Genomic DNA, 13,194 nt, shown 5'->3' on the forward strand with positions numbered 1-13,194 from the left:
TAACATTATAGAAGCCCACTCATTTAGAGAGGAATCCTTACAGTTTGGCTACACTGTTCATTGGTTCAAAGATGCAGCATTTCATTACAGAGGAGCCGTCTGAATCTCTGAAGATTTCATTAAGCATAAATCCAAATGAAAGTTAATTTAAACAAACAATTTCAAAGTTACTCTGGGGTATAATATTTCTTTAAGGTCATTGTGTGAAAACATAGAAGTCAAACACACTAAATCAAACAGGCAATGAAATCTAGTACCGTCACCACCACCACCACTGGCAATTGTGACTGTATCTCCAGTGCTTACCATACATAAGAGATATTCACTAAGACTCATTGACTGGGACTTTAAGATTACCATATTTTCTCCATTTTTTAAAACACTGTGTTGGGCCATCAGACATTTACTTGTATTTCTTCATGGCTAAAAGTAGAAGAGGGATGGACCAAATCCAGACCACAGAATTTTACATTGTGGCCAATGGATGACCTCATTCATAATTGGGGGGAGGTGGGGAGGGGGGTTTCAGAAACTACAACCCTAGAGCACAATACTTCGGGCCCTTGTTTCCCAGAATTTCTTGCCTCCTGAAGTGCAGACAGTTCCTGCCCAAACGCTAGTGTTGCTTTTCATTCTCCAATTCCACCTTTGTCTAGATCAGGTTCTGCTCTAACTTTGCTGCCTGCATTAGAATTTTCTGCCAGGAAGCATATACTTCTGCCAATTCCTGCTTAGCTTCCTCCAGTTGTTCCTCCAGGCTGTGCAGATGTCTCCGAGTTTCCAAGTGAACTAACAAGTCCCTCCAATCCTCTTATATGTGCCCATAAGGGCTAAGCATCCCTGACTGTAGCTGCAGTACATGAGTAGGTTTCTCCCTTACTGGCTCAGGTACCATCTCCTACCACATCAAGGCCAGGAAACCTTGCCAGTCTCTGCCCTGGATCACAGGCCATAGAAAACTCCTCACCCTCTGACTCTCACTCAGCCATGCTGGCCTTGTACCTCTAACTCCACCACATCTGGTGGGTAGACTCGGGTGCCTCCGTGTACACAAGGTATGTGGAATGGGAGGTGTCAGTCTATAATACCAGACGGAAGTCTATTTCCCCTGGTAAGAGTTTGCCTGCAGCCTGAGTCCCCCAGGCCCTTCAGTACCTGTTGCCTCAGTTTGATGGATCCCATGAAGGGTGGCGTTCAACCCTGACTTAAGGAGCCTCTCAAACCACAATCGCCTACAGCTGAAACACAAAATGAGGCTTCCCTAGCTACCTTCCACGATGCTTCCCCTGGGGGGGGGGGAACAACTGGGCTGGGGGTCGATGGCTCATCTGAGCCCCAAGATTTAGGGCTGCCCAGGACTCTTCTTCCCAGTGGGGATTCCTCAGCCTCTGGAGACTGGGGTCTTACCTCTTCCTGCCTTCTTGGGGTGATGTTTTTACTCTGGCCCAGCACTCAGCTTGCTTGGTACTATTGGTACGTTGCCAAGAAGGCTAACCGCATTTTGGGCTGTATAAGTAGGAGCATTGCCAGCAGATCGAGGGACGTGATAATTCCCATCTATTTGGTGAGGCCTCATCTGGAGTACTGTGTCCAGTTTTGGGTCCCACTCTACAAGAAGGATGTGGAAAGAGTCCAGCAGAGGGCAACAAAAATTATTAGGGGCTGGAGCATATGATTTATGAGGAGAGGCTGAGGGAACTGGGATTATTTAGTCTGCAGAAGAGAAGAATGAGGGGGGATTTGATAGCTGCTTTCAACTATCTGAAAGGGGGTTCCAAAAAGGATGGAGCTTGGCTGTTCTCAGTGGGGGCAGATGACAGAACAAGGAGTAATGGTCTCAAGTTACAGTGGGGGGAGGTTTAGGTTGGATATTAGGAAAAAAAATTCACTAGGAGGGTGGTGAAGCACTGGAATGTGTTACCTAGGGAGGGGGTGGAATCTCCTTCCTTAGATGTTTTTAAGGTCAGGCTTGACGAAGCCCTGGCTGGGATGATTTAGTTGGGGATTGGTCCTGCTTTGAGCAGAGGGTTGGACTAGATGACCTCCTGAGGTCACTTCCAACCCTGATATTCTATGATTCTGTCTGTCTCCAAATAGGCCTCTTTTCTTTCCATTACAGTGCTGGCAGAAAATGGCCAAAATGGCCAGACTCAGCTTTGGGCTCCAACTAGCAGAACCTGCAGAAATTGTTCTATGAAAATTTGATCCATAATTCCCTTTACAGAGTATGTCTTTGTGTAGAACCTGCACAATGCCAGGTCTCAGAGCCACTGAGTCATCACCCTGGGGTGTATTCCGTGGGGGAATGGTTCCATTCTACAGTGGTGTTGATAGACTTCAGGTGTCAGCTCCCACTGATCTAAAATGACTTCTCTAGCTAGGGAATGTGACTAGGGAATATATTCTGCCTGGGCCACCCCTGACAGAAATAGGTGCTACTTGGGACACCCAGGAGGATTCTGCCCATCTGCTGCCCTAGCCATCCATTCAAATATACATAAAATGCCTCCAGGTTATTGTCTGACCCCAGCTTCACCAACCCTGAAACTGGCATGCTGAGGTCTCCTTCACCAGGAGGCACTCAACTCCCTCAGGTCAATTTTCCCCAGGCATTGCAGGAAATGCTCCTGCTGCAGCTGCTGGGTTGCCTGCTGCTTTTGCTGGAGGCAGCCTGGGTCTGATCCTGTTGTGCTGCCAACATGCAGACTACGTCCTCCATTCTGCAGCTTTTCCATGATTTCTCCTTTTCCAGAGGGGTTCTCAGTGGATCCCAGACAAGCCACTACCTGTGACAAAGTTGTCATCACAACATGCCCCCCCTTGTGGCTAGATGTGTCATTGAAGCAGCTGTGCCTCAATTTCCCCTACTGTCCTTTTGGCCTACTCCAGCTGCAGGAGTGACCTAAGTATATTAAGGAAACCTTCAGCACGGCTGTTGCTTATCTTCCTCCTCCTCCCTGGTTCAATCAATCCCCTGATCCAGGGACTGGCATGCTCCTCCTATTACTCAGGGTTCCAGGCAGGCTCATCAGAGTCCCATCTCAGCAAGACTTCCAGCTTTCCTTGGAGAAGCCTATCTGATCCTTCCCCCACGCCCCCTTTCTCTCTCTTTTCAGGCAGCTTTCCAGTGAAAGGGCACTTCCTACCTTCTCTTCTCTGGGTCTCCTCCCCACAACTGGGCTCATCCAGCTTTCTATGAAGACAAACCCTGCCCTCCCCCTGGTGCATTTTACTTCTAATCAGTCCTGGCTTACCTTCCAGGTGCACCAAGGCTGGTTAATTGGCCTCTCAGGGCCATCTTAACCCTTTTGCAACCTGTATGGGGTAAACACCCCACCACAGGCCCTTGTGCGTCTTTCAAGTTGGCAATGTAGCACTCCTGCTTATAGAAGATACAGTCAGTGACACTCAAAAGGCAGTAGCCTAGTAGGAGAAGCTATATAATGACTGGAAGACCAATTACCAATTCCTGAATTTTGCAAATTATGTATGCAATAAAAGAGCAAAGAGATTGTAAGCTCTTTGATGCAGGGACTGTCTCTTCGTTGTTATATGTTTGTACATATAACACTAGGGCCATAGCCTCTAAATGCTACTGTAATACAAATAAAATAATAATGCAAAATAAGATATTCTTTGTTCATTTAGCTAGTGCAGTTTCATTTTAATCATTACTGTATAATACTTCCAGTAGACCAAGAAACTGTAAATGGAATGCATTACGTAAACGTAATGAAATCTTCGTTATATGAGATCTCACTTCTGACTCTGCTATGAAAGCTATGCTGACAAATGAGGACAGAGGATCATTTTCTATGCACTAACTAAAATTTTTACAAACTACATGCACATGGATTAACACAGCTCAATTTAACAATCTTTTAACATGGTTCTGCTGTATGCTTCAATCTCAAGACTGTTCTCACAGGTGAGTAAAACCATCTTTTTCATTCATTACAAATTAAGGGCAGAGTCCTGCAACCCTTAGATGAAAAGTGTATTAATTTGATATCTTTGGAGCTACTTGTGGGTGAAATTCACCATATGCAGAAAGCCCGCACCAGGGCTACGTGTCATGTCAATCTCATATAAGTGGTGAATAGAACTGGTGAGTGCTCTCTGCATAAAGATGAATTTCACTCTGTGAGAATTACTTGCATAAGGGTTGCAGAACTGGTTTCCAAATAAAGATAAAAATAAAGCTCTAAATGAAAGAATCATTGCAGTGTAACACTATCATCCAGCGTGACAACTTTAAAAAAATTAGAAAATTTTAAAATATCTCCTTGGTCATTAGCTTTTAATAAAACAACGTTGGTTAATCATTTAAAAATTCTCATGTTTCAGGTATTCTTACAAGAGAATGGTAATTGTTTTAAGTGCATATTCAAAATGACTAATCCATCCAAAACCTTGTGTGTGGAAGGTGGCACTAATCCTAGACCTTATTTTAATGACCAGGGAAGTGACCACATATGTGCTTCAACTAGAAATATTGCACTTCTTTAGTAGGGACTGATGGACACATTTTAAGAATGAATGGATTTCAGTGTAGACAACACATATGGTCATAGGTTAAATCCAACTTCTGTTCATTAGAAGCAACAACAACAAGCCGACCATCCAAGTAATAGGCAATATTTTAAAATACATTGTAGCAGCCACAGTTTGGGTATTTGAAAAATGGGAATAAAGTAGCAGCACAGGAAAAAAAAAGGTAAATGTATTTTTCAGGATTTTAATAAAACCTAATAATTTTAAAGACAAAGAAAAACTCAGCACCGATAAAGAAGAAAATTCCTTAAAATTAAAAATGTAAAATCCAAACCATTCCAGAATCAGATATATTTTACTCGTTAGATTTTGTGAAGTTTAATTCACTTAACAATGGTTTATTTTTAACTTCTACATTTCAAATGTAGAATAGCATATCTGATAGTGTTAATCACAAAATGATTTCTCCCACCCCACCACAAAAAGTTTTGATTACATGAAATGTTTACATTTAAACTTCTTGTGTTTTCATTGAAAAACCAAAAATTTAAATAAAGGCATGTTTTGAGATTGGATTTGCAGTTTTTCAATTAAAACAAAAATATCCATACAAATGGATATTTTCCATGAAAATGTAAATGAAGTCAAAAAAACAATTTTCTGTCAAAAATGTTTTGATGGAAAATGTCTGATGATCTTTAATATTTCACATAAGACAAGGGTCAAACTGGGCCAAGTCATGGCTGAATCATATGACTCAGCAAATCGGAACTTTGAAGACAGAAAGCTGTTGGAAAAAGTCTGTAGGGTTGCAAAGACAGCCTTCAAAATATGTGTTGAGATATAAACAATCTTTGCAGGTAGCTTGAAATAATAACTCAAAGGACTGGGAAACTTACAGCAATATAGCTACATCTCTCAGGGGCATGAAAAATCCACACCCTGAGAGACACAAGTAAGCCGACCTAACCCCCATTGTAGACAGCACCAGATCAACAGAATTCTTCTGTCAACTACTACTTCTTCAGCAGGTGGATTACCTATACCAATGGGAGGGATTCTCCTGTCGGTGTAGGTAGTGTCTACACTGCAGTGCTACAGCAGTGCAGATGTAGCGCTGTAGCTGTGCCACTGTAGCAGTTTAAGTGTAGACACACCCAAAGAGAGGAAAGAACTGTTCCCAGTCATTTCAATGTGGTGTTAAATCAAGCTTAATTATGACAATTTAAATGTCAAGATTGTTAACCAATGTTAACACTGCCGATTGACACACACACACAAATGAGGGAAAATCATATTATGAAGATCTGCACAATATGGTATGACTGGCATTTCATTTTGGTATGGAGAGCATGGCACTTGGTCAGTGGGCAGAGATTGGGAGGGTACAACTACTACTCCCCCATCCAATTTAAGCCATAATTCAAGGACAAGCATGGTAACCATGCACTGCCTTATTGAATGGCCGTGCAATTACTAACAATGTATTTATTTCACATAGCTTGACATGTTATTAAACCTTGAGGGGATACAGTTATGTACCCATCTGTCCCTTGCCTTCTTTCATTTATCACATTAAATTTGCATATTTTACACATCAGATCACTGTGCCTCTTTTTGGCTGCTCCCCTTTTTGAAGATAAGTTCAGTTCCATGCAAGGAAAATAAACTCATGAATCAAGACGACTTGAAAGCAATGTGTTCTGCATGTTTCTCCACAGTCCACAAGAGAAAAATCTGTAGAGATACCAGTTTGTTTTATAATCAATTTTAGAGCTCACAAAACATGCCACACCGAGAGCACTAGGGATGGAAATCATATTTCTCCACAGCTGAGGTGGGGACAGCATGCACCCCCACACAATCCTTCCAATATGCCTGGGAAACTCATTCAGTACGTGGCCTGAGACTGCCTGTATGTGTGTCACTTGCTATGGTAGCTTTGGTGATGTAGCCCCATGTCGACTGGGAACTGCACTTGGAGACCACTAACTCGTTTTTTACAGAGGCAGCCATCAGATGGCAATATATTTGTTTCTTTCTAATTTTTATTAATTTCAGAACCACAGTCAGACAATGAAAAGCCAGGGTTGCCAAACCGAGGTACAATTGCCTATAAATGGAGGCCACACACTCTGCGGTTCTACAAATCAAGAGTCGGATTCTTAAGTTATTTGTGTAGTTTTGGAAGAGACCAATATTTATTTATTTTATTGATTCTGATAAGATGCGGCAGAATCCTGACACAGGAAAATACACCTAAAAGATAACAATGTAGCCATTGCTGTGATCCCCCCATGGTACTGTTCAGCTCTGCCATGCTCCTGCCCCCCCACTCTAACCTGCTTGTTTGTTTCATCCACCTGTTATGTCTTGTCTTTTAGATTGTAAATTACTTGGGACAGAGTTTCTTGTTCTCTTTGTTTGTACAGCACCTAACACAATAAGGTCCTGACCTAGCTGGCCTCTAGGCTTCAAAGGAAGCATGGCACAGTGGTTAGGGTGGCAGCTTGGGACTCAGGAGATCCAGGTTCAGTTTCCTGCTCTGACACAGATAGTGACTTTAGGCAAGTCACTTAATTTTCTGTACCTCAGTTGCCCATCTGTAAAATAGGGTAAAAGTATTTCCCTAACCCTACCCTAAAAATTGTGAGGTGCTCTGATACTATAGTTGGTGGGGGCCGCGGCACATAAGGGAGGTAAAGAGGGATGGAAGGATAGACAGATTCCACAATCTACATGTTAAATACATATACATATAATTTGTGGTCTTGTTTCCCAGGACAACTGAGACTCTGCATGTTCGGCCCTTGGCACCTCAAATGACAAAGTGAGGAGAGGTGGGGTTACGCTCCACAGAGATTCTCCTCTCCTAATCCAAAAAGATGATGTCAGACACACAGGCCAAATGAATGGAAAGGTTAAAACAAGGCAAAATGTGAGGTCCTCAAAGTTCTAATAAGAGGGTGGAGGGGATCATCAAGAAGAGGCTTTTAAATATCTTAAAAAGTAAGAAAGGGGTAAGACCTTATAAAGCAAACCAAATACATACCGACTGAGATCAGGGATCCTAGCAGATTTACAAAATAGGCACAACTAAGATTTTTTTTTCTCAGCAGAAGGATAATTGATTCTATACGTCCGACTATCTAACAACAGTAGCTTACTGGAATAATATGATCAAAGATCTTCTTAAAATAGTTCAATGTTCACAAGTTAAAGTGAAATTGAGGTAAGTAAAATACTTCACTATGTCATGGAATTATATATGCAGTATATACACACAATAATAAAATGTTATGCCTCCTAAATTATTCACAACATGAAACTCCTGATGGGATAACTTGTTACATACTGGAAATGTTCTCTATCCTTGTTTTCAAATCATGTTCCAGGAGGAGTTGAATTTTACTGTTGTTATAGTGGTAGGGCAGGAAGTGAAACCTCAGTGAAGCCGGTGGGTGTAGCCACTGACATTCATTCAGGATAAATGTAAGAAATAATCAACCTCCTTTACAGGACCAGATAGATGAAACAATAGGAGCCACTTTCAAAAGATCCAGGCAAATGGGAAGGCTAGAGTAGAAGCTGAACCACAGGCCCTAAGGGGTTTCCTTAGAGACTAATATAGAAAACTCGGGGTCTAGGGAATTGATTGGTGGAGCCATGTGTGGGAAAGAAAAGAAGCAGGAATACACAGAAGGCACAAAGAAACCCCAGTCACAGTCAGAGAAGCCCTGGTAGGGTGATATTTAGGAAGAAAGCTGAGAGAGAACTTTTGGGTAAAGTGCTAGCTAAAGAAGGCTTAGAATTGTGAATAAAATCTCCCTCATGTTGTTTAATTCCTATTGTGTTCAGGGAACCAGGACATTGAACATTCTGTGTAAATAAACTGGATTTCATCAAAGAAATACCAGACTCCATCATCAGTATCTCCTCCTAACCAAAACAACCTGCAAGGCCCCCCAAATCGGCTACCTGCTTGGATTAAAAAGGAATAATACTGCTGTAAAAAGGTGGGATCTGGTTTCCAAGGAGGGAAATTGTGAGCTGGTATTCTTGTTGAACCAAAATGGAATAATTGGGGTGCTCGTAGAAATCAAAAATGCCCCAAAGGAATTAAAACAAGACCTAAAACAAAAGCTGGTTTCACAAATGGGTTTAAAGCAGCACCTGAAAGTTTCCCAGGAAGGTTTGGGGGATGATTTACAGATGAAGATACAACGCTCCCAGTCTGGAATGGCAAGATGGATCAATGAGGTGACCAGCATCCTGAATGTCATTAATCAGAACATTTTCCATGGAGGAGACCAGGAAAGCTTGGTTGACTTGGAACTTGCTAACAAAGATGAGCGGCAGCCAGGACTTAAGCAGCTGAAAAATCATCTTTAAGGAGGAAATGAAAGATCAGAGAGCACAGAGAGAGGTCAGCTGCCTAGATGTGGACTTGGGCCAGTCAGAGAACTTGGTAGGACTAGACATTTACAACAATTTTTTTAACCCCATTTGTAACCCATAGTGGGCCAGAGGGGGCAGATCAAGCTGTCCCAGCTCAAATGATGGAAAACTCCACTATCATTGAGGAAAGACTTCCTGGGAAGCTTATTTGGCTCAGTTCAACATCATAGCTCAAATGAATGGCTGGGAATTTCTAGCAGCCAGCGTAAGTGGTCCAACTCTGATGTGTTGAAAAACCTGCCTTCAGAAAAAAGAATGCGTTATCTAGATCTGGTGGCGGGAAAAAGTGTGGTGTTACAATATCACAGGAACAGAGAGGCACAAGCATGGTAATCAGCACAGTGAGAGATAGGAAAATTATATGGCAAATGCAGCCACCATGGAAAGTAACATCACCTCAGAATACTCCAGTAAAGGCTTTCTGGCTACAGTAGGAGAGCCTGGAATTTAAAGATGAAAATATTGTATAGGAAAAGGGGAAAGCCAGCAGGTGATAGATACGGGGATCAGCTGGTTGTACCAAATACATTGGGAAAAAAAAGTTCTGAGGTTATGTCATGATTTTAAACATACTGTACATTTTGGGGTTGCAAAAACCTTAGCTATGCTAAGACAAAATTTAATGCTGACATTTCATATATAAAAAGTTTGTTCTTTACGTGCCTCATTTAAATATAAGAAGGGGCATAGGTATGCACCATTGCATATGTTATTTCCATGAGTGCATGAGCAAAACTGGGTATTTAGACATGCAAATGGCCAGTTAGCTATCTAATGAGCTACTTGCAATGTACGAGTACTTGAAATATGCACACAAACATTTTTTTAAAATCAGGCCCTTAATATATTTGCTTGAAAGACTCATGAAAAGTTAGCTCTTTCGCCAAAATTACCCCTTGGAGCCTTCTAGTCTAGGCAGCAACAGAGACAGCTTCTTATTACAACAAGGAGGTACTTCCCTCTTGGAAGTGACTACGTAATGAAGCCTTTGCTTCATCCTCTACCCTGGCTGTATCACACCCCACAGAATTGACACACATGGCTATCTGACTCAAGGGAATAAAATAAGGGACACACTGAACGTTCTTATGTATCCACCAAACATACTGACATAGGGAAGAGTTCCTCCCTGGCACAGACTCAGGGAAGAACATAGAAGTCACATCTCCCTGGGTGGCCTTCTAACTAAGGACTATAAGCAGAACTGGCTCAGATCACTGAGTCTAAGGATCTGACCATCCAAAAAAACTGGAAATTAAGGGACAGTCCCATCACTGACAGGCGACAGAATGCCCCAACTCAACAACTCTAAGGTTGCTGGTACTCTAGACTGTTGGGTTATTTTTTATTAAATAAACTCTGCCTGAGATTCAGTCCTATCTCAACCAACTCTCCAGTGTACCCAAAATCAGAGAGTTAGAAAAATTTTGACCCGTTGCTTCATTTGGCAACAAACAGAGAAATATAAATGTGAAAGGAAAATGTGAAAATACTTTGTAACAGAGATAAATTGAATATACAACATTTTGTAATAAAGATGAGCTCAATGTGTATGGCTGTACATGGATGGACAGATGAGGTGAGACAGAGGTTTGATGACATTCAATTGGATATAAGCTCCTATGGTGCTTTTGAAAATTTTATCCATAGTCCCTCAAACTTCAGCTAAAAAATTCTCTAAATTTGTAACGCAAAACAGTAGAGTACAGTAGTGAATAAAAACATTTTCTGCTCCTTATAATAAGCCCCAATGAATTGTAATGCTGTTTAATTACCAACAGCTTGATGTTTAGTAAATTTGCCAGCATAGACTTATACGAACAAATAAATGTTTAATTCTCTCTTTGTCACTTACATACATGCGTGATGTGCATTGGCAACTTACCTACCCAAGTGTTTGCCCAAGTCAGGGTTTTGCATGTGCACTCCCAATGGAGTGCATGCAAAGTAAGCCCACTTTTGCACCTGGGTAACTACAAACTTAGGCCCTGATCCTGCAAAGACCTACACACACTTAGCCTTACGCACTGTGGTCCCAATTCAAGAAATCTTCCTTGTCCAGGAACCCACTTAAGAATGTGCTTAAGTGGAGTAGATAAGGAGTAGATTTCAGTGGTTCTACTCACTCACAGTATCTAAAGTTAAAAGTGCATGTAAGTCTTTGCAGGATAAGGGCCTTACGCTAGACCAGGTTCTAAGGGAGGTCAGAATCTCAGATAATCAATCCAGTTTTAAGTAGATGTCTAAACGTGGAGTTAAGAGCATAAATTAGGCACTCCTGTTTGAATATTTTGGCCTATGATTCTACAGGTAATGTCTACACAAGAACTTTTTAAACATAATTCATATATTTACACGACTTGGTTAATTACAAGTGATATCTTTAAAAGACATGTACAAGCTCAGGATCACCTACCAACTGAATGACAAACACTGTCTAAAAGCTAATTGGTTTTAAACCTCTAACATTTCTAAAAGTGCAGGAAGGTTTTCGATTCATGACATAAATCCAGCTTCAGACATGAACTTTCAAAAAGAAAGTTAACTAAGAAAGATTTACCTGCCAGAAGTCAGCAACAGTAGCAGGAAGAGGGCCCTGAGTAGCAATATATGCAGGGTTCCTGGGATCATGGTCCATCTGGAGTGAGAAAAGAGAACAGACTGGATTTATTAAAAGCAAAAAAACAAAACAAAACAAAACAACCCTCTAAATGGGTTAGGGAAAGAAAGTGCTTCTGTCTACAACCAAGGACCACTTAGAGGACTGCTGTGCCCCCATGTCCTTTGATGGTGAGCAAAACATTTTGTTTCTATTCATTAGGTGAGAGGAGCTTCCTTTCCACAAAAGAGTGAGGTTACCAGATCAATATTAGCATGATCAGCCATTCTGTGTCCTAAATATGTAGTGTAAGATCATTTAAGAGAAGTTGCAGACAAAAGCATTTACTTGAGATCCATGATCTTGGTTTCATAGCAACCCAGAAGTCATTTTGAAACATTTTTCTTCACTGAGTGTTAGGAATGCTGGGCACATCTAAATAACTGCTCCGTTTCCACTGTGCCACTCAAGGGCACATATAACAAGCAAAAATGGAGAACAAATTTGGTTTCTGGCTTTTTCTGGCTAGTTGATTTGTCTAAATGCATGCTTCTAGCCTCAATAGAGGAAGATCTGCTTAAAGACCCTAATTATAACATTTAATTCAAAGACTGACTGAACAGGGGGAAAAAAAGCAAAGAAACAAAGCCATCAAGAGTAAATAGGATTAGTGTGTTACAATGAATGTTTTCAAACTGATGGGTAGTTTTCGTGATCTCAAATCTCAGGCCCCATTCTCCTGATAAAGAGAAGATCGGCTGAGGGATTTTTTTTTTAAAATACTCATTCTAACCCTTAGGAGACCAAGCCAAAACTTTGAATGTAAAGAGAAAGGGCCCAATTCTGCTCTCATGCAACTCCCATTGAAGTCAGTGAGAATAATTTGTAGCCAATGCCAAATTACTGAGAACAGAATTTGACTCAAAGACTTTACTTCACCCCAACACAGTTTTTTGCACTGTAAGTGAAGTTAAGATCTTAATAGGAATGAACGCAAGTCATATTTCCGTTAACAGGCATCTACTGAATTTATTCATAGCCTATCAAAATTTTCAGTGATGGTGGATGTCAGCATAAAAGAAGGCACCTCATAATTATGTGCAATAGAAAAGAGGGAAGAAACATAAAAGAACAGATGTAAGTTATTCTACTAGAACAACAATATGATGAATGTTGCAAAAAAGTAGAAAAAACCTTTTATGCTTCTAATTTTCTGATGCATAATTAAAACTGCACCTAATATTAAAATTCACCCATTACAACACAATGCAAGTAAAATTATGTTACTGAGTCCATTTTAATAAAAGCCTACTTTTAAAATACAACACACTGTTAGAAGAAACCTTGACAAAAATAAAACTGTTTCTAATTCCTTGTTTGTATTATACTCTTGTTTGAGCAACTGATTCATTGAGATGTTTGCCTTTTCTGCAAACAAGTTGGCTGAGCAACTCTGCCTTTTGTCAAAAACAATTCTGGAGGCAGGACATTTAGTATTGCAGGTATTTTGAGACCAAGAAAAAAATAGCTTTTTTCACAAACAGAAATATGATTATCAGCAAAATTTGGGAATCAGGTAAGACGGACCACATTTTTCAAAAATAAAGTTTAAAATTAGGCATCTAAATAAGGGCTCAATTTAG

General features: G+C 40.8%; 1 protein-coding gene across 2 annotated transcripts in view; it reads right to left on the minus strand.

Annotated features, from left to right (window-relative positions):
• The window catches only part of PTPRN2 (protein tyrosine phosphatase receptor type N2), a 942,968-nt gene that overhangs the window by 34,063 nt on the left and 895,711 nt on the right, over positions 1-13,194 (minus strand). For both annotated transcript variants that reach the window (XM_065582768.1, XM_008162983.3), the window contains one exon: positions 11,513-11,590. In XM_065582768.1, the coding sequence (XP_065438840.1) occupies positions 11,513-11,590 (78 nt within the window). The remainder of the gene's footprint in view (positions 1-11,512; positions 11,591-13,194) is intronic.

The sequence above is a fragment of the Chrysemys picta genome, chromosome 2, assembly GCF_011386835.1.
Source record: "Chrysemys picta bellii isolate R12L10 chromosome 2, ASM1138683v2, whole genome shotgun sequence".
NCBI lineage: Eukaryota > Metazoa > Chordata > Testudines > Emydidae > Chrysemys > Chrysemys picta.